Genomic DNA, 18,209 nt, shown 5'->3' on the forward strand with positions numbered 1-18,209 from the left:
GGACAGACAGAAGAGCGGACGTTTCTGTAGAACAACCCAGTAACAGATTTGGACTCATTCTGATCCTTCAATGCTAAATGTGGAATCCATGGACATTTCAGTCACATGACCAGCTTCCTTTCACTGGTGTTGACCCTCTCTGACGTGCTGAGTGACGTGCTGGAGTCTGAGTCAGTCCAGAACCGGTGACATCAGCACATAATCAATACAGCACGCACCCGGCCTCAGCCTCAAATAGATCCTGCGTCTTTATTTAGCTCCTACTGACGGCCTCATAAATCAGCAGGGACCCTTACACTCAGACTGTGGGAGTAAAAGCCTGTTAAAGCGAGAACTTCTCCTCCTTTTAATCTGAGTGTATTCCATCAGACATGTTTATTGTTTGACGGTGCACTTTGCTTACTGCATGCCTACATCATCGCATGCTCCTCAGACTGGTTTGGCTTCTTGTTTGTCAGCATCTTATTCCAGTTTTCCATTCCTGCGCCTTTTAAGGTGGAACCGTTGTCAGTTTCCAAGTAAGCTGTAAGAGACTGCAAAAAGTGGCTTCTGACACTGAGATACACTGTTAGCAGCATCTTGTAGCCTCTTGAAGAAATGTGGACATAAATATAACTGGTGCAGGAGACACTGCGGCCGATAATTTAGACATGCGCCTGATGAACTGATCAGATAAACTGAATCATTGCAGGAGCTGCGCGAATTATTCTCTACCTGCAGTGTAGCGCCATCTAGTGGATAGCAGATAAGACACAGTTGTTTATCTGGAGAGGAAGCATGCAGAGCTGGGCAGGTTCAGTAGCAGCAGTTCTGAACACTATAGTGCTTCAGCAATAAAAGCTGAGGGTCCATTTTTGGGGGCCAGTAATTAATTATTTGTACTCTCCTTTATTCCTCTGCTCTGAGTCACTCTCTGTCTCTCTCTCTCTCTCTCTCTCTCTCTCTTTTTTTTTTCTCTGTCTCTGTAGGGTAAAATAACAGATTCTGTTGATTTATATTGGTTATTAACAAATACTTTATTATGCTGCCACCTGCTGGTGCTTCAGTGCAACGTAGTCAGTCCCAATTGTTACAATTGTACAGTAAAACATTTCTGAACTGAACTGAGTTGAACTCAACTGTACTGAACTGAGTTGAACTGAACTGAACTGAACTGAACTGAACTGAACTGAACTGAACTGAACTGAACTGACCTGAATTGAACGGAACCGAACTGAACTGAGTTGAACTCAACTGAACTGAACTGAGTTGAACTGAACTGAACTGAACTGAACTGAACTGAACTGAATTGAACTGAACTGAGTTGAACTCAACTGAACTGAACTGAGTTGAACTCAACTGAACTTAGTTGAACTGAAATGAACTGAACTGAACTGAACTGAACTTAACTAAACTGAACTGAACTGAACTGAACCGACTTGAATTGAACTGAACTGAACTGACCCTGGTTTCTCTGTCTCTGTGTTTCAGGTTTGTGTCCACACTGAGGAGGATGTCAGCAGTGCTTTGAGAGTCTCGTCAGTGTGATCAGTGTAATCAGTGTTGACCATCACTGCAAAAAAACACATTTATTAATATTTTATTTACACTTATTTGCACTTTTATTTACAATTTATTTACACTCAAAAGAATTCCCAAGTGAGGAACCTCTTGTTCTGGATAATATAATAATATTCTGAATGAAATTCTAATAAAATTAACATCCTGAATGAAGCGAATATGTAGAATGTTGGTGTTTGAAAGGTGATGATCAAGTTTCGAGACAGATGATGCACGAAGAAATTATTTTAAATATATAATTACTGTATATTGTTAATAAGTTAACTTTATTTTCCAAAAAAGTGGCTATTGAGTATAACATTGTGGCTTGTGTGTGTTGAGTGAGATCATTATTTTCAGGATGTGAAATACTACTTTAATCTGTGTCTTCTATTTTTACATGCACCTTAATAAGGTCTGAACAGTTGTATTTGAGATAGCAGTTGTCTGAGGTGATGCTGTCAGAGTAACGATTCTGTAACGTATTTATTTCTTATATTTTAAATTGTTGGTGTTTTCAAAGAGGGCCTGTTTACAGTGTGTTGTTAATGAGTGTGTGGAGGAAAAGTGCAGAACTGCGCCATCTGCTGGTTCTGTCCAAAACATTTTCAATCTACATCAATTTCTCCATAGAGGAAATAAAAACTTAAGCTGGATCTTTATTAAGTTTACTGTCAGTTACTAATATGCAACATCAATACAGTGTCAGATGTAAGTGAATATGGGTGGGACATCATGCTTTGCTGCACAGCCTGTAATGTTCATCACCTCCGGTTCATTATTAACCTGCATTTAGAACACAGACAGTAGGGGGCGATGCTGAGAAATGTGTATTAAGTCTCGCTGTTCCTCAGAGAGTCCTGCAGCGAGTCTGGCCAGCCAGAGGCGGTCAGCCTGAGTCTCAGTGAACTGGACCAGGATGACAGGAACAGGAAGAGAGCAAAGCCCGGCAGACCACTGGTACAGTAAACACTGGCTACAGCTTTTCCTTCTTTAATACAGTTTAGATTGGCAGTGCAGTGCAGACCCTGTTAGCTTTGTTTTCAGTTATGGTCTGTCAGTGTAGTGACCCAGTTTGAGTTCTGTCAGTGCAGTGACCCAGTTTGAGATCTGTTCTGTCAGTGCAGTGACCCAGTTTGAGTTCTGTCAGTGCAGTGACCCAGTTTGAGTTCTGTTCTGTCAGTGCAGTGACCCAGTTTGAGTTTTGTCAGTGCAGTGACACAGTTTGAGTTTTGTTCTGTCAGTGCAGTGACCCTGTTAGTTTTGCTTTCATTTCTGTTCTGTCAGTGCAGTGACCCTGTTTGAGTTTTGTCAGTGCAGTGACCCAGTTTGAATTCTGTTCTGTCAGTGCAGTGACCCAGTTTGAGTTTTGTCAGTGCAGTGACCCAGTTTGAGTTCTGTTCTGTCAGTGCAGTGACCCAGTTTGAGTTTTGTCAGTGCAGTGACACAGTTTGAGTTTTGTTCTGTCAGTGCAGTGACCCTGTTAGTTTTGCTTTCATTTCTGTTCCGTCAGTGCAGTGACCCTGTTTGAGTTTTGTTCTGTCAGTGCAGTGACCCTGTTTAAGTTCTATTATGTCAGTTCAGTGACCCTCTTATTTTGTTTTCATTTCTGTTCTGTCAGTGCAGTGACACAGTATGAGAACTGTTTGAGTTCTATTCTGTGAGTGCAGTTCTATTCTGTTGGTGCAGTGACCCTGTTTGTCTTGGTTTAGGTTCTCTTCTGTTGGTGCAGTGACCCTTTTTGTCTTTGTTTAGGTTCTATTTTGTTGGGGCAGTGACCCTGTTTTGGTTTAGCTTTTGTTCTGTTGGTGCAGTGACCCTGTTTGTCTTGGTTTAGGTTCTCTTCTGTTGGTGCAGTGACCCTTTTTGTCTTTGTTTAGGTTCTATTTTGTTGGGGCAGTGACCCTGTTTTGGTTTAGCTTTTGTTCTGTTGGTGCAGTGACCCTGTTTGTCTTGGTTTAGGTTCTGTTCTGTTGATGCAGTGACCCTGTTTGTCTTGGTTTAGGTTCTATTCTGTTGGTGTAGTGACCCTATTTGTCTTGGTTTAGGTTCTTTTCTGTTTGGGCAGTGATACTGTTTGTCCTGGTTTAGGTGCTCTTCTGTGGGTGCAATGACCCTGTTTGTCTTTGTTTAGGTTCTATTTTGTTGGGGCAGTGACCCTGTTTTGGTTTAGCTTTTGTTCTGTTGGTGCAGTGACCCTGTTTGTCTTGGTTTAGGTTCTGTTCTGTTGATGCAGTGACCCTATTTGTCTTGGTTTAGGTTCTATTCTGTTGGTGCAGTGACCCTATTTGTCTTGGTTTAGGTTCTGTTCTGTTGGTGCAGTGACCCTGTTTGTCTTTGTTTAGGTTCTTTGCTGTTCGGGCAGTGACCCTGTTTGTCTTTGTTTAGGTTCTATTCTGTTGGTGCAGTGACCCTATTTGTCTTGGTTTAGGTTCTGTTCAATTGGTGAAGTGACCCTGTTTGTCTTGGTTTAGGTTCTATTCTGTTCGTGCAGTGACCCTATTTGTCTTGGTTTAAGTTCTGTTCTGTTGGTGCCATGACCCTATTTGTCTTGGTTTAGGTTCTGTTCGGTTGGTGCAGTGACCCTGATTGTCTTGGTTTACGTTGTGTTCTGTCAGTGCAGTGACCCTGTTTGTATTGGTTTAGGTTCTGTTCCGTTGGTGCAGGGACCCTGTTTGTCTTGGTTTAGGTTCTGTTCAATTGGTGCAGTGACCCTGTTTGTCTTGGTTTAGGTTTTGTTCTGTTGGTGCAGTGACCCTGTTTGTCTTGGTTTAGGTTCTCTTCTGTTGGCGTGACCCTGTTTGTCTTTCTTTAGGTTTTTTTTTGTTTGGGCAGTGACACTGTTTGTTCTGGTTTAGGTGCTCTTCTGTGGGTGCAATGACCCTGTTTGTCTTTGTTTAGGTTCTATTTTGTTGGAGCAGTGACCCTGTTTTGGTTTAGCTTTTGTTCTGTTGGTGCAGTGACCCTGTTTGTCTTGGTTTAGGTTCTGTTCTGTTGGTGCAGTGACCCTGCTTGTCTTGGTGTAGGTTCTGTTCTGTTGGTGCAGTGACCCTGTTTGTCTTTGTTTAGGTTCTATTTTGTTGGTGCACTGACCCTGTTTGTCTTTGTTTAGGTTCTGTTTTGTTGGCGCAGTGACCTTGTTTTGGTTAAGCTTTTGTTCTGTTAGTGCAGTGACCCTTTTTGTCTTGGTTTAGGTTCTGTTCTGTTGGTGCAGTGACCCTGTTTGTCTTTGTTTAGGTTCTATTCTGTTCGTGCAGTGACCCTATTTGTCTTGGTTTAAGTTCTGTTCTGTTGGTGCAGTGACCCTATTTGTCTTGGTTTAGGTTCTGTTCTGTTGGTGCAGTGACCCTGTTTGTCTTGGTTTAGTTTCTGTTCTGTTGGTGCAGTGACCCTATTCGTCTTGGTTTAGGTTCCCATCTGTTGGTGCAGTGACCCTGTTTGTCTTTGTTTAGGTTCTATTCTGTTGGTCCAGTGACCCTATTTGTCTTTGTTTAGGTTCTGTTCAATTGGTGCAGTGACCCTGTTTGTCTTGGTTTAGGTTCTGTTCTGTTGGTGCAGTGACCCTATTTGTCTTGGTTTAGGTTCTGTTCAATTGGTGCAGTGACCCTGTTTGTCTTGGTTTAGGTTCTGTTCTGTTGGTGCAGTGACCCTATTTGTCTTGGTTTAGGTTCTGTTCTGTTGGTGCAGTGACCCTATTTGTCTTGGTTTAGGTTCTGTTCAATTGGTGAAGTGACCCTGTTTGTCTTGGTTTAGGTTCTATTCTGTTCGCGCAGTGACCCTATTTGTCTTGTTTTAAGTTCTGTTCTGTTGGTGCGGTGACCCTATTTGTCTTGGTTTAGGTTCTGTTCTGTTGGTGCAGTGACCCTGTTTGTCTTTGTTTAGGTTCTGTTCTGTTGTTGCAGTGCAGTGAGCCTGTTTGAGTTCTGTCAATCAGTGCAGTGACTCTGTTTTATTTATTTTCTGTCAGTGCAGTTCTATTCTGTTGGTACAGTGACCCTGTTTGTATTGGTTTAGATTCTGTTCTACTAGTGCTGTGACCCTATTTGTCTTGGTTTAGGTTCTGTTCTGTTGTTGCAGTGCAGTGAGCCTGTTTGAGTTCTGTTATGTCAGTGCAGTGACCCTGTTTGAGTTCTATCAGTGCAGTGACTCTGTTTTATTTATTTTCTGTCAGTGCAGTTCTGTTCAATTGGTGAAGTGACCCTATTTGTCTTGGTTTAGGTTCTATTCTGTTCGTGCAGTGACCCTATTTGTCTTGGTTTAAGTTCTGTTCTGTTGGTGCGGTGACCCTATTTGTCTTGGTTTAGATTCTGTTCTGTTGGTGCAGTGACCCTGTTTGTCTTTGTTTAGGTTCTGTTCTGTTGTTGCAGTGCAGTGAGCCTGTTTGAGTTCTGTTATGTCAGTGCAGTGACCCTGTTTGAGTTCTATCAGTGCAGTGACCTTGTTTGTCTTGGTTGAGGTTCTGTTCTGTTGGTGCAGTGACCCTGTTTGTCTTGGTTTAGGTTCTCTTCTGTTGGTGCAGTGACCCTGTTTGTCTTTCTTTAGGTTCTTTTCTGTTTGGGCAGTGATACTGTTTGTCCTGGTTTAGGTGCTCTTCTGTGGGTGCAATGACCCTGTTTGTCTTTGTTTAGGTTCTATTTTGTTGGCGCAGTGACCCTGTTTTGGTTTAGCTTTTGTTCTGTTGGTGCAGTGACCCTGTTTGTCTTGGTTTAGGTTCTATTCTGCTGATGCAGTGACCCTGCTTGTCTTTTTTTTAGGTTCTGTTCTGTTGGTGCAGTGACCCTGTTTTTCTTGGTTTAGGTTCTGTTCTGTTCGTGCAGTGACCCTGTTTTTCTTGGTTTAGGTTCTGTTCTGTTGGTGCAGTGACCCTGTTTTTCTTGGTTTAGGTTCTGTTCTGTTCGTGCAGTGACCCTGTTTTTCTTGGTTTAGGTTCTGTTCTGTTGGTGCAGTGACCCTGTTTGTCTTGGTTTAGGTTCTATTCTGCTGATGCAGTGACCCTGCTTGTCTTTTTTTTAGGTTCTGTTCTGTTGGTGCAGTGACCCTGTTTTTCTTGGTTTAGGTTCTGTTCTGTTCGTGCAGTGACCCTACTTGTCTTGTTTTAGGTTTTGTTCTGTTGGTGCAGTGACCCTGTTTTTCTTGGTTTAGGTTCTGTTCTGTTGGTGCAGTGACCCTGTTTGTTTGTTTTGGTTTGACCTCAGGCCACTAATAAAAAGGCACGTCAGGAAAAGAGCCAGGTGGAGGCGCCACCGGGCCGGAGAGTGAACGGAGCTCAGCGGAATGGAGGGGGAAACCCAGTCACTCTGTTTGAGATGGTCAAACAGGGCAAGAGTGCCATGCAGGTACAGCACAGGGGTCAGGTTTAAATTATTCTTACCTCTTGCAGTTAAATAATCCTGAATTCTGGAGCTGTTCCCCTCAAATGCTCAGAATGCAGAACTGCCATTATTTATGATTATGAATAGCATTGATGACACATTTTAAAGCACAACAAGACATGGAAATTAATTTTGCGCAGTTGTGTTTCTGGCCTGTTAGTAAAGTAATTGAAGGTTTAGTTTCAGCCTTTATATCAGTTTTAGTTCTCTTTGTCTCGTTCAGTCGGTGGTTGATGAGTGGATCGAAGGCCCTGCTGGACCTCATCAACTTCTTCATCTGCTGCTCGGGCTGCAAAGGTGAATGGTGGAGTTCTCCTGGTAGAGGTCAGACTGACTGTACTGCTGTTTTACACCTTTCTGTCATTCCTCTGAAGGTGCTGTGAGAATTGAGATGTTTCGCAACATGCAGAACGTAGAGATCATCCGAAAAATGACGGAGGAGTTTGATGAGGTTCTTATTCACCTTCTAATATTAAAACCTCTCCAAACCTTATATAGAAAAAGAGAAGAATGTCTGATCAGACAAAGTCACCACAATCACCCTTCAGATCAGACTGATTTTCAGCAGAATGTTGAAAGGAGATAAATGGCTTGTAATTCATGAAAATAATAATAATCCTAATATTCCTATTACCAAAGCTTTGGAATCACATATAAAGGTTTTTTAATGTCACTGATCACATTGTGTTTGATGTAGATATTTGTGGATTTTAGTATTTGATTGCTGACCCCTCTCTGTGTGTGCAGGACAGTGGTGATTACCCACTGACCATCTCTGGCCCGCTGTGGAACAAATTCCGCTACAGTTACTGTGAGTTCATTGCGGTTCTGATCCGACAGTGCCAGTACAGCATCATCTATGACGAGTACATGATGGACTGGAATTGACTGGACTATGGTGGATTGGGTGACTAGACTGGACTAGACAAGACTGGATTGGGTTTGACTGGACTGGAGTGGACCATGCTGGAATGGGTGAATGCATTACACTACACTTGTCTAGGCAACTGCACTGGACTGGACCTGCCTGAGCTTGACTGGACTGGAATTGACTGGACTATGCTGGATTGGGTGACTGGACTAGACAAGACTGGATTGAACTGAGTGCACTGGCCTGCAGTGACTGGACTGTACTGGATGGATGGGACTAAACTGGACTGTCGTGAAATGATGAAACATTCTGCAACAGATCACACTATAACAGATCAAAACTGTAACAGGTTTTACTGAAACAGTCCATACTGTAACAAATTACAATGTAGTAGAAAATTCTGTAACAGATTACATTGTATTGATCTGTATTACACTGTAACAGACCACATTGTAACAAGTTACACTGTAACATATCAAACTAACAGATCAATACTGTAACAGGTTACACCATACTGTAATAGATCACAATACTGTAACAGATTACATTGTAACTGACCGTAATGTAACAGATTACACTGTAACAGACCATAATGTAACAGGTTACGCTGTAACAGATCAATACCGTAACAGATCAATACTATAACAGATTACACTGCAACAGATTATATAGTAACAGATCAAATTGTAACCGATTAATAATTATAAGATGTTATATTTGTTTACAGCTCCAGGAAAACCAAGATGAGATTGAAAACATGATGAACTCGATCTTCAAGGGAATCTTCGTTCACCGTTACAGGTTGCTCCAATTTACAGAGTCTCATTTTGAGTAATGTTGTTTCCATGGTGACAGTGCAGCCCTGACTGATGGCCTTTATCTGCAGGGATGCGATAGCTGAGATCAGAGCCATCTGCATAGAGGAGATCAGAGTGTGGATGCAAATTTACAGCGATGCCTTCCTGAACGACAGTTACCTAAAGTATGTAGGGTGGACTTTACACGACCGGGTAATGTCCCTGCAGACCACTTCACTGCATGCCTTCTTCACTCGGTGTTTCTCTCAGGTGAGTGATTCTTACCTGTCCTCCTGACAGCAAGGGGAAGTTCGGCTGAAGTGCCTGAAGGCCTTACAGAACCTCTATTCACACCGAGAGCTCTTCCAGAAACTGGAGCTGTTCACAAACCGCTTCAAGGTGAAGAATAAAACTGATATAAACCCTACAAACCTGAGTCTGTTCTACAGTTTATCATTAGGCTGAATGAATAACCGGCTCTAAATGTAGATATTGTGATATAAACTGAGTCTGTTCTACAGTTTCTCTTTAGGCTGAATGAATAACCGGCTCTAAATGTAGGTATTGTGATATAAACTGAGTCTGTTCTAGAGTTTCTCTTTAGGCTGAATGAATAACCGGCTCTAAATGTAGGTATTGTGGTATAAACTGAGTCTGTTCTACAGTTTCTCTTTAGGCTGAATGAATAACCGGCTCTAAATGTAGATATTGTGATATAAACCCAGTCTGTTCTACAGTTTCTCTTTAGGCTGAATGAATAACCGGCTCTAAATGTAGGTATTGTGATATAAACTGAGTCTGTTCTACAGTTTCTCATTAGGCTGAATGAATAACCGACTCTAAATGTAGGTATTGTGATATAAACTGAGTCTGTTCTACAGTTTCTCATTAGGCTGAATGAATAACCGACTCTAAATGTAGGTATTGTGATATAAACTGAGTCTGTTCTACAGTTTCTCATTAGGCTGAATGAATAACCGACTCTAAATGTAGGTATTGTGATATAAACTGAGTCTGTTCTACAGTTTCTCATTAGGCTGAATGAATAACCGACTCTAAATGTAGGTATTGTGATATAAACTGAGTCTGTTCTACAGTTTCTCATTAGGCTGAATGAATAACCGACTCTAAATGTAGATATTGTGATATAAACTGAGTCTGTTCTACAGTTTCTCATTAGGCTGAATGAATAACCGACTCTAAATGTAGGTATTGTGATATAAACTGAGTCTGTTCTACAGTTTCTCATTAGGCTGAATGAATAACCGACTCTAAATGTAGGTATTGTGATATAACCTTGACTGATCTGTGATTTCTACTGCAGGATCGGATCGTGTCTATGACTCTGGATAAAGAATATGATGTGGCAGTTGAGGCCGTCAGATTAATCATATTAGTTTTGCAGTGAGTAACAGGCAGTGAGTGTGTGTGAGTGTATTTCTGTTTATCTACTTCAGGACAAAACTGTGGAAGTAATGTTAAAAAAGCTTTATTTAAATATCTCAGACACATTTGTCATTCTCACAAAACAGCCTTCCAGCATGCCCTTACATACTTAAGAGTGATAATTGTTTTATACCTTTATTCCCATCACTTCAATGTAATATTTGTTTCCCATTACTTTAATATTTATTTACAGTCATATGTGAAAGTTTAGGTGCCCCTGGTCAAAGTCTATGTTTTGTTCATTTTCTAAGTGAAAATAAGTTCATGTTCTCTACAGAGGACTCTTATTTTCCCTTTAAATGAAAAAAAGGTTTGTATTAGGTTTAACGGTCTTTGTTTTCCTTGTAAAATATAGTAAAATGTTGGGGTAATGAGATAAGACCAAAAAATATGGTTTAATAATTTTCTTTGAATACTCAGTTCAATAACTATATACAGATTGTAAAAAAAAAAAATATATATATATATATATATATATATATATATATATATATATATATACATATATATATATATATATATATGTGTGTGTGTGTGTGTGTGTGTGTGTGTGTGTGTGTGTGTGTGTGTGGGTGTGTGAAAAACTCATTTAGACTAAACTCATCATCCCTCTGCTCACATGCTTAAACAAACCGGCTGCTCAGGCTCAGAAACACTGACCTGATGGCCATCTGTGGAACAGTGGAGCGTGTTTGTGTTTGCAGAGGCAGTGAGGACGCTCTGTCTGACGATGACTGTGAGAACGTGTATCACCTGGTGTACTCCGCACATAGACCGGTCGCCCTGGCTGCAGGAGATTTTCTCCATCGCAAGTGAGTCTCACTATGTTTACTTTTAATTAGGACCACCCTGATACCTGAACAGCCTACAGACACACACACACACACAATTCAGAAACCCTGTGAACCCCACCAAACCATCGTGACCCACACCTACTCCTACAATCCCCACCAAACCGCTGAAAATCCCACTGAACCACAAACACCTCCTATCTTCTGCAAACCCCACCAAACCATTGCAAACCCCCAAACCCCTGCAAACCCCGCCAAACCATCACAAACCCTCAAACCCCTGCAAACCCCACCAATCATCATTAACCCCAACAAACCCTTGCAAACCCTGCCAAACCATCGGAAATCCCCAAACCCTGCAAACCCCACCAACCATCATTTACCCCACCAAACCGTTGCAAACCCCAACTAACCATCACAAACCCCACCGAACTATCACAAACCCCACCAAACCCTTGCAAACCCCACCGAACCATCGCAAACCCCACCTAACTTTTGCAAAGCCCACCCAACCATCACAAACCCCACCAAACCATCAAAAACACCACCAAACCCTTGTAAATCCCAACAAATTATCACAAACCCCACCAAACCCTTGCAAACCCCACCCAACCATCACAAACCCCACCAAACCCTTTCAAACCTCACCCAACCATCACAAACCCCACAAAACCCCTGCAAACTCTTATGAACCACTGCAAAACCAAATGAACCCTTAAAAAAATCAAACCCCACCAAATCATCACAAACCCCAACAAACCATCGCAAACCACACCACACCCCTGCAAACCCTACCTAATCATCACAAACCCCACCTAACCAACGCAAACCCCACCAAACCCCTGCAAACCTCACTGAACCATCACAAACACCACTGAACTCTTATGAACCCCTGCAAAACCAAATGAACACTTAAAAAATCAAAGCCCTGCAAATCTCAGCAAACATGACCAAATCCTTGCAAACCCCACTAAACTCCTGCAAACCTCACGGAACCTCACCGAATCCCAGCGAATGCCAGTCCAGATGTAGCACTGAGTAGACCTGCGTACAGTACAGTACAGGTGTACAGACTGTACAGGTGTGTGCTGTACAATTTAGTCCAGTGTGGGTTTTGAGATGCAGCTGAAGACAATAACACACACAGCTGCAGAGTGAAAACGTGTGACCTTCTTTCCTGCTTTGTCATCAATTATTAGAAAATCTGTTCCCTTCAGTGTTTTCTGCCTTTCTCCTCTGTCACTAAACCAATTTTCCCCTCGTCCAACATAAAACTGCATTATTTTGTTGAATCTTAGTTTTTACCATCCAGGTTTGTTATGTATGTTTTCAATACTTGCATACTTGCATACTCAGGCTGAAGAGGCTCTGGCAAAGCATCGGGGGAGGAGCAGCCCAAACGGGAACCTGATCAGGATGCTGGTGCTGTTCTTTCTGGAGAGTGAGGTACACACACACACACACAGATTCCTTCTGACTCAGAATTTAAAAATAATCATCACTAATATCACATTTTTATTCAATCTCCCGTTTACACTGTCAGGAATAACAGCTGTAATTATTTATAAACAGAGATATTTATTTACCCATAAAGATCTCCATATCACAGTGTACACAGCAGAACCATGAAGGAGCAGAAGATCAGCAGTCTTAAACTTGATGTACTTTAATGTAAATGTAGATTTTATTAAGGAAAGCTTAATATTTGTTCTTTGCTTTGGTGTGTGTGTGGTCAGCTTCACGAGCACGCAGCGTATCTGGTGGACAGTCTGTGGGACAGTTCTCAGGATCTGCTGAAGGACTGGGAGTGTATGACTGAAGTACTGCTGGAGGAACCGGTGCAGGGAGAGGAAGGTTAGTACACACTGACCATACTGCACCCTATAGTGTATAGTGCTCTACTGCACTCACACTGCACACTACATACTACTGTATAGTACTGCACACTACAGACTACAGTGGGGAACTCTACTGCACACTACATACTACTGTATAGTGCTCTACTGCACTCTTACTGCATCCTACTGTATAGTGCTCTACTGCACTCATACTGCACTGATACTGCACACTATATATTTCTGTATAGTGCTCTACTGCACTGATACTGCACTCACACTGCACACTATATATTACTGTATAGTGCTCTACTGCACTCATACTGCACTCATACTGCACACTATATATTACTGTATAGTGCTCTACTGCACTCATACTGCTCTCATACTGCACACTATATACTACTGTATAGTGCTCTACTGCACTCTTACTGCACTCATACTGCACACTATATACTACTGTATAGTGCTCTACTGCACTCATACTGCACTCATACTGCACACTATATACTACTGTATAGTGCTCTACTGCACTCATACTGCACACTACATATTACTGTATAGTGCTCTACTGCACTCATACTGCACACTACATACTACTGTATAGTGCTCTACTGCACTCATACTGCACACTACATACTACTGTATAGTGCTCTACTGCACTCATACTGCACACTACATATTACTGTATAGTGCTCTACTGCACTCATACTGCACTCACACTGCACACTACATGCTACTGTATAGTGCTCTACTGCACTCATACTGCACACTACATACTACTGTATAGTGCTCTACTGCACTCATACTGCACACTACATATTACTGTATAGTGCTCTACTGCACTCATACTGCACTCATACTGCACACTATATACTACTGTATAGTGCTCTACTGCACTCATACTGCACACTACATATTACTGTATAGTGCTCTACTGCACTCATACTGCACACTACATACTACTGTATAGTGCTCTACTGCACTCATACTGCACACTACATACTACTGTATAGTGCTCTACTGCACTCATACTGCACACTACATATTACTGTATAGTGCTCTACTGCACTCTTACTGCACTCATACTGCACACTACATACTACTGTATAGTGCTCTACTGCACTTTTACTGCACACTATATACTACTGTATAGTGCTCTACTGCACTCATACTGCACTCATACTGCACACTATATACTACTACTGTATAGTGCTCTACTGCACTCTTACTGCACTCATACTGCACACTATATACTACTGTATAGTGCTCTACTGCACTCATACTGCACTCATACTGCACACTATATACTACTGTATAGTGCTCTACTGCACTCATACTGCACACTACATACTACTGTATAGTGCTCTACTGCACTCATACTGCACACTATATACTACTGTATAGTGCTCTACTGCACTCATACTGCACTCATACTACACACTACATACTACTGTATAGTGCTCTACTGCACTCTTACTGCACTCATACTGCACACTACATACTACTGTATAGTGCTCTACTGCACTCATACTGCACACTATATACTACTGTGTAGTGCTCTACTGCACTCATACTGCACTCATACTGCACACTATATGCTACTGTATAGTGCTCTACTGCACTCATACTGCACTCATACTGCACACTACATACTACTGTATAGTGCTCTACTGCACTCATACTGCACACTATATACTACTGTATAGTGCTCTACTGCACTCATACTGCACTCATACTACACACTACATACTACTGTATAGTGCTCTACTGCACTCTTACTGCACTCATACTGCACACTACATACTACTGTATAGTGCTCTACTGCACTCATACTGCACACTATATACTACTGTGTAGTGCTCTACTGCACTCATACTGCACTCATACTGCACACTATATGCTACTGTATAGTGCTCTACTGCACTCATACTGCACTCATACTGCACACTATATACTACTGTATAGTGCTCTACTGCACTCTTACTGCACTCATACTGCACACTACATACTACTGTATAGTGCTCTACTGCACTCATACTGCACACTATATACTACTGTATAGTGCTCTACTGCACTCTTACTGCACTCATACTGCACACTATATACTACTGTATAGTGCTCTACTGCACTCTTACTGCACTCATACTGCACACTATATACTACTGTATAGTGCTCTGCTGCACTCATACTGCACACTACATATTACTGTATAGTGCTCTACTGCACTCATAGTGCACATTACAGAAGTGGAGATTAATGAAAACACCAATATATGCAGAGAAAACTGTCTCCAGGACTGAGGCCTAAAACCCCTTTACTGACTATAGGCCTGCAACTATTGAACAATGTTTTGTCAATATTCTCTTTAAGATTATGTCAAATGTTTAAATGTTGTATAAGAATAATCACTTTTAAATTAAACGTCTTAATTATTATTAGAAGAAGTAGTAGTATTTGTATTGATATACAAATTATATCAGTATTACAAGTATTGATATAACTTGAAATACTACAAGTGAATGGAAAATCATCCCTGATAAACGATTACTGTCATAGCAAGTAGCACTAAATGCTAATCCGGGGTATTTTACCCAATCTGGCAACCCTGAATATGATACTGAGACTGAGCGGAGCAGGATAGCAGAGCAGGGTCTGTAACCACACAGTCTTAAAAACAACACTGCTGGTTTGGTCACTTCTGAGTGAGTGGAGTGACCATGTTTTACATTCTATATTATGGTATAGTTTAATTAGAGCTCTATTAGAGGCCGTTCTGAACAGTCTCAGTGAGACCTCTGACTGCTGCTGAGAGATCAAGACCACTCCCACACAGAGAACCATCAGACTGATGTGAAGAAGACTGATCTTTATGAGCTGCTACTGCTGATTTGGCAGTGTTTAGTCAGAATGACAAACTGACGTGTGGTTATTCGAACTGCTTTAACGTTTTTTAATACTATAATTATTGCAGTCCAAGTAAACTCATTACACTCTAACAGTATCTCATTCTCCCTGTTTGTCTAACTCTCTCTATAGTGTTGTCAGAGAGACAGGAGAGCGCTCTGATTGAGCTGATCGTCTGCTCCATCCGGCAGGCCGCAGAAGCTCATCCTCCTGTGGGCAGAGGAACAGGCAAACGGGTGAGAGTGTCTCAGAGCGATGGGCGTTCAGGATACTGCTTTAAATGGGTTACGCTCTTAGATAAATGACTAAACATGCTCTGTTAAATTAATAACATTAACTGCATCTTCAAAACTCATCACATGGGGCAGTCATGGGCTTTCCTTTTAGCTTCTGTTGTTTTGCTGTGTTCTGCGTATCAATCGTGCTTTCAGGTGCTATCACACCTGCAGCAGAGAAGTTCTCGGGTGTCCTGATGCTCCACATGAACTGATATTCTAGATTTGGTGTCTAATGCCCTTCATAAAAAAGTTTGGACTTTTTCCACACGGCTGATATTTTCACTGTTGATCTTATGATCAAACAGTTTGGAAGGAACAGTGTTTTAATTACTGTTTCTCATTTGCATTACCGTTAAAATTATTAGATTGTGACTCTTTACTGTAGACCTGTTACTGTCAGTCAAAATTTCTGGACAATTTCTCTTCCCAAAAGTGCTATTTTTGACCATTGTCATCCAAAACGTCTCAGTGGCTGAAATTCTGGTGAATTTTCTACAGTTCTTATGCAGATAGGGTGCAGTTATATGTTCTACTATAGCCTGCATACGATCTGTACGATGTAGGATTTCTGAATCAGAGAAAGACAGGTGCTTCTAGCTGTAGTTCTCAGTGTATTAGCTGTATAAATGATTCTATTTCCTTAAAAATTTTGTTGATATTTGATTTTTATTTATTGTATTGCGTGTCAGCTCAGTTGTGTTTTGCATAATCCAATTAGCCTTTCTGTGTAGGTTGTAATTTTTTTATTGCTGGTTATTTTTTTTTTATTTCTTATGATTTATGAATCTTTTGTTTGTAAATGTGCATTAATAAAGTTGGCTTCATGAGCTGAACCAAGGCAGGAAAACACTAAGCTCATCGGAACAGAACTGGGGTTGGGAAACACCACCTTACTTAAAATCTCTTTTCAAAGTTCCGCTTATTGATCGTTTTGATTCTGATGTCGTTTAGGTGTTGACGGCAAAAGAGAGGAAGACTCAGACTGATGACAGAAATAAGCTAACGGAACACTTCATTATGTCTCTCCCCACGTTACTGTCGAAGGTAAAGCTCACACAGTGTCATGCTGTATTATCAACAAGTCCAAACGATCACATTTTTATTTAAATATTTGTGAATTTTTTAAAATATTGAACAGTAAGTTTTTTGATTTTTAGATTTTTTTAAGGATTTTTTGATTTGCAGATCTTCTCTCTGAAGTTATACGTTCTCATATTTAAATTCCGTGAGTTGTCTGAACTCCATCTTCCACCAGAAGGCAGTGTGGAGCTGAGTCTTACAATTTGGTCTTCAACAAAGTCTATTACACACTGTCTAAAGACTACTGCACACAGTCTGAAGACTACATCACACCGTCTAAAGACTACTGCACACAGTCTGAAGACTACATCACACTGTCTAAAGACTACTGCACACACATCACACTGTCTAAAGACTACCGCACACAGTCTTAAAACTACATCACACTGTCTAAAGACTACCAAGACTACCATACACAGTCTGAAGACAACATCACACTGTCTAAAGACTACTGCAGCTTTAATGGCTACAGCACAACCTCTAAAGTCTACTACACACGGGCTAAAGACTACTGCACACAGTCTGAAGACTACATCACACTGTCTAAAGTCTACTACACACTGTCTTAAGACTATTGCATACAGTCTTAAGACTACATCATGCTGTCTAAAGACTACTGTAGCTTTCTAAAATCTACCACACACTGTCAAAAGACTACCGCATAGCCTGAAGACTACATCACACTGTCTAAAGACTACTGCAGCCGTCTAAAGGCTACCACACACTGTCTAAAGGCCACCGCATACAGTCTGAAGTCTACATCACACTGTCTAAAGACTACTGCAGCTTCCTAATGTCTACCACATACTGTCTAAAGACTACCGCAAACAGTCTGAAGACAACATCACACTGTCTAAAGACTACTGCACATTGTCTAAAGGCTACCACACACTGGCTAAAGACTACTGCACACAGTCTGAAGACTACCACACACAGTCTGAAGACTACGACAAACTGTCTAAAGACTACTGCAGCTGTCTACATGCTACCACACACTGTCTAAAGACTACGACACACCATCTAAAGACTATGACACACTGTCTAAAGACTACTGCAGCTGTCTACAGGCTACTGCACACTGTCTAAAGACTACTGCACACAGTCTAAAGACTACATCACACTGTCTACAGGCTACTGCACACTGTCTAAAGACTACTGCACACAGTCTAAAGACTACATCACACTGTCTAAAGACTACCACACACAGTCTGAAGACTATATCACACTGTCTAAAGACTACTGCAGCCGTCTAAAGTCTACTACACACTGTCTAAAGACTACTGCACACAGTCT

General features: G+C 41.3%; 1 protein-coding gene across 1 annotated transcript in view; it reads left to right on the forward strand.

Moving 5' to 3' along the window:
- Positions 1 to 2,355: 2,355 nt before the first annotated feature.
- stag1a (stromal antigen 1a) overlaps positions 2,356 to 18,209 on the forward strand; it is a 32,954-nt gene continuing 17,100 nt past the window's right edge. The window contains 15 exon segments of the mRNA XM_037546770.1: positions 2,356 to 2,499; positions 6,735 to 6,875; positions 7,135 to 7,157; positions 7,159 to 7,208; positions 7,286 to 7,362; positions 7,659 to 7,793; positions 8,510 to 8,583; positions 8,669 to 8,792; positions 8,880 to 8,978; positions 9,904 to 9,983; positions 10,730 to 10,838; positions 12,155 to 12,262; positions 12,553 to 12,670; positions 15,691 to 15,794; positions 16,788 to 16,880. Coding sequence (XP_037402667.1) covers positions 2,356 to 2,499; positions 6,735 to 6,875; positions 7,135 to 7,157; positions 7,159 to 7,208; positions 7,286 to 7,362; positions 7,659 to 7,793; positions 8,510 to 8,583; positions 8,669 to 8,792; positions 8,880 to 8,978; positions 9,904 to 9,983; positions 10,730 to 10,838; positions 12,155 to 12,262; positions 12,553 to 12,670; positions 15,691 to 15,794; positions 16,788 to 16,880 — 1,479 coding nt within the window.

The sequence above is a fragment of the Pygocentrus nattereri genome, chromosome 17 (genome assembly GCF_015220715.1).
Source record: "Pygocentrus nattereri isolate fPygNat1 chromosome 17, fPygNat1.pri, whole genome shotgun sequence".
Lineage (NCBI taxonomy): Eukaryota > Metazoa > Chordata > Actinopteri > Characiformes > Serrasalmidae > Pygocentrus > Pygocentrus nattereri.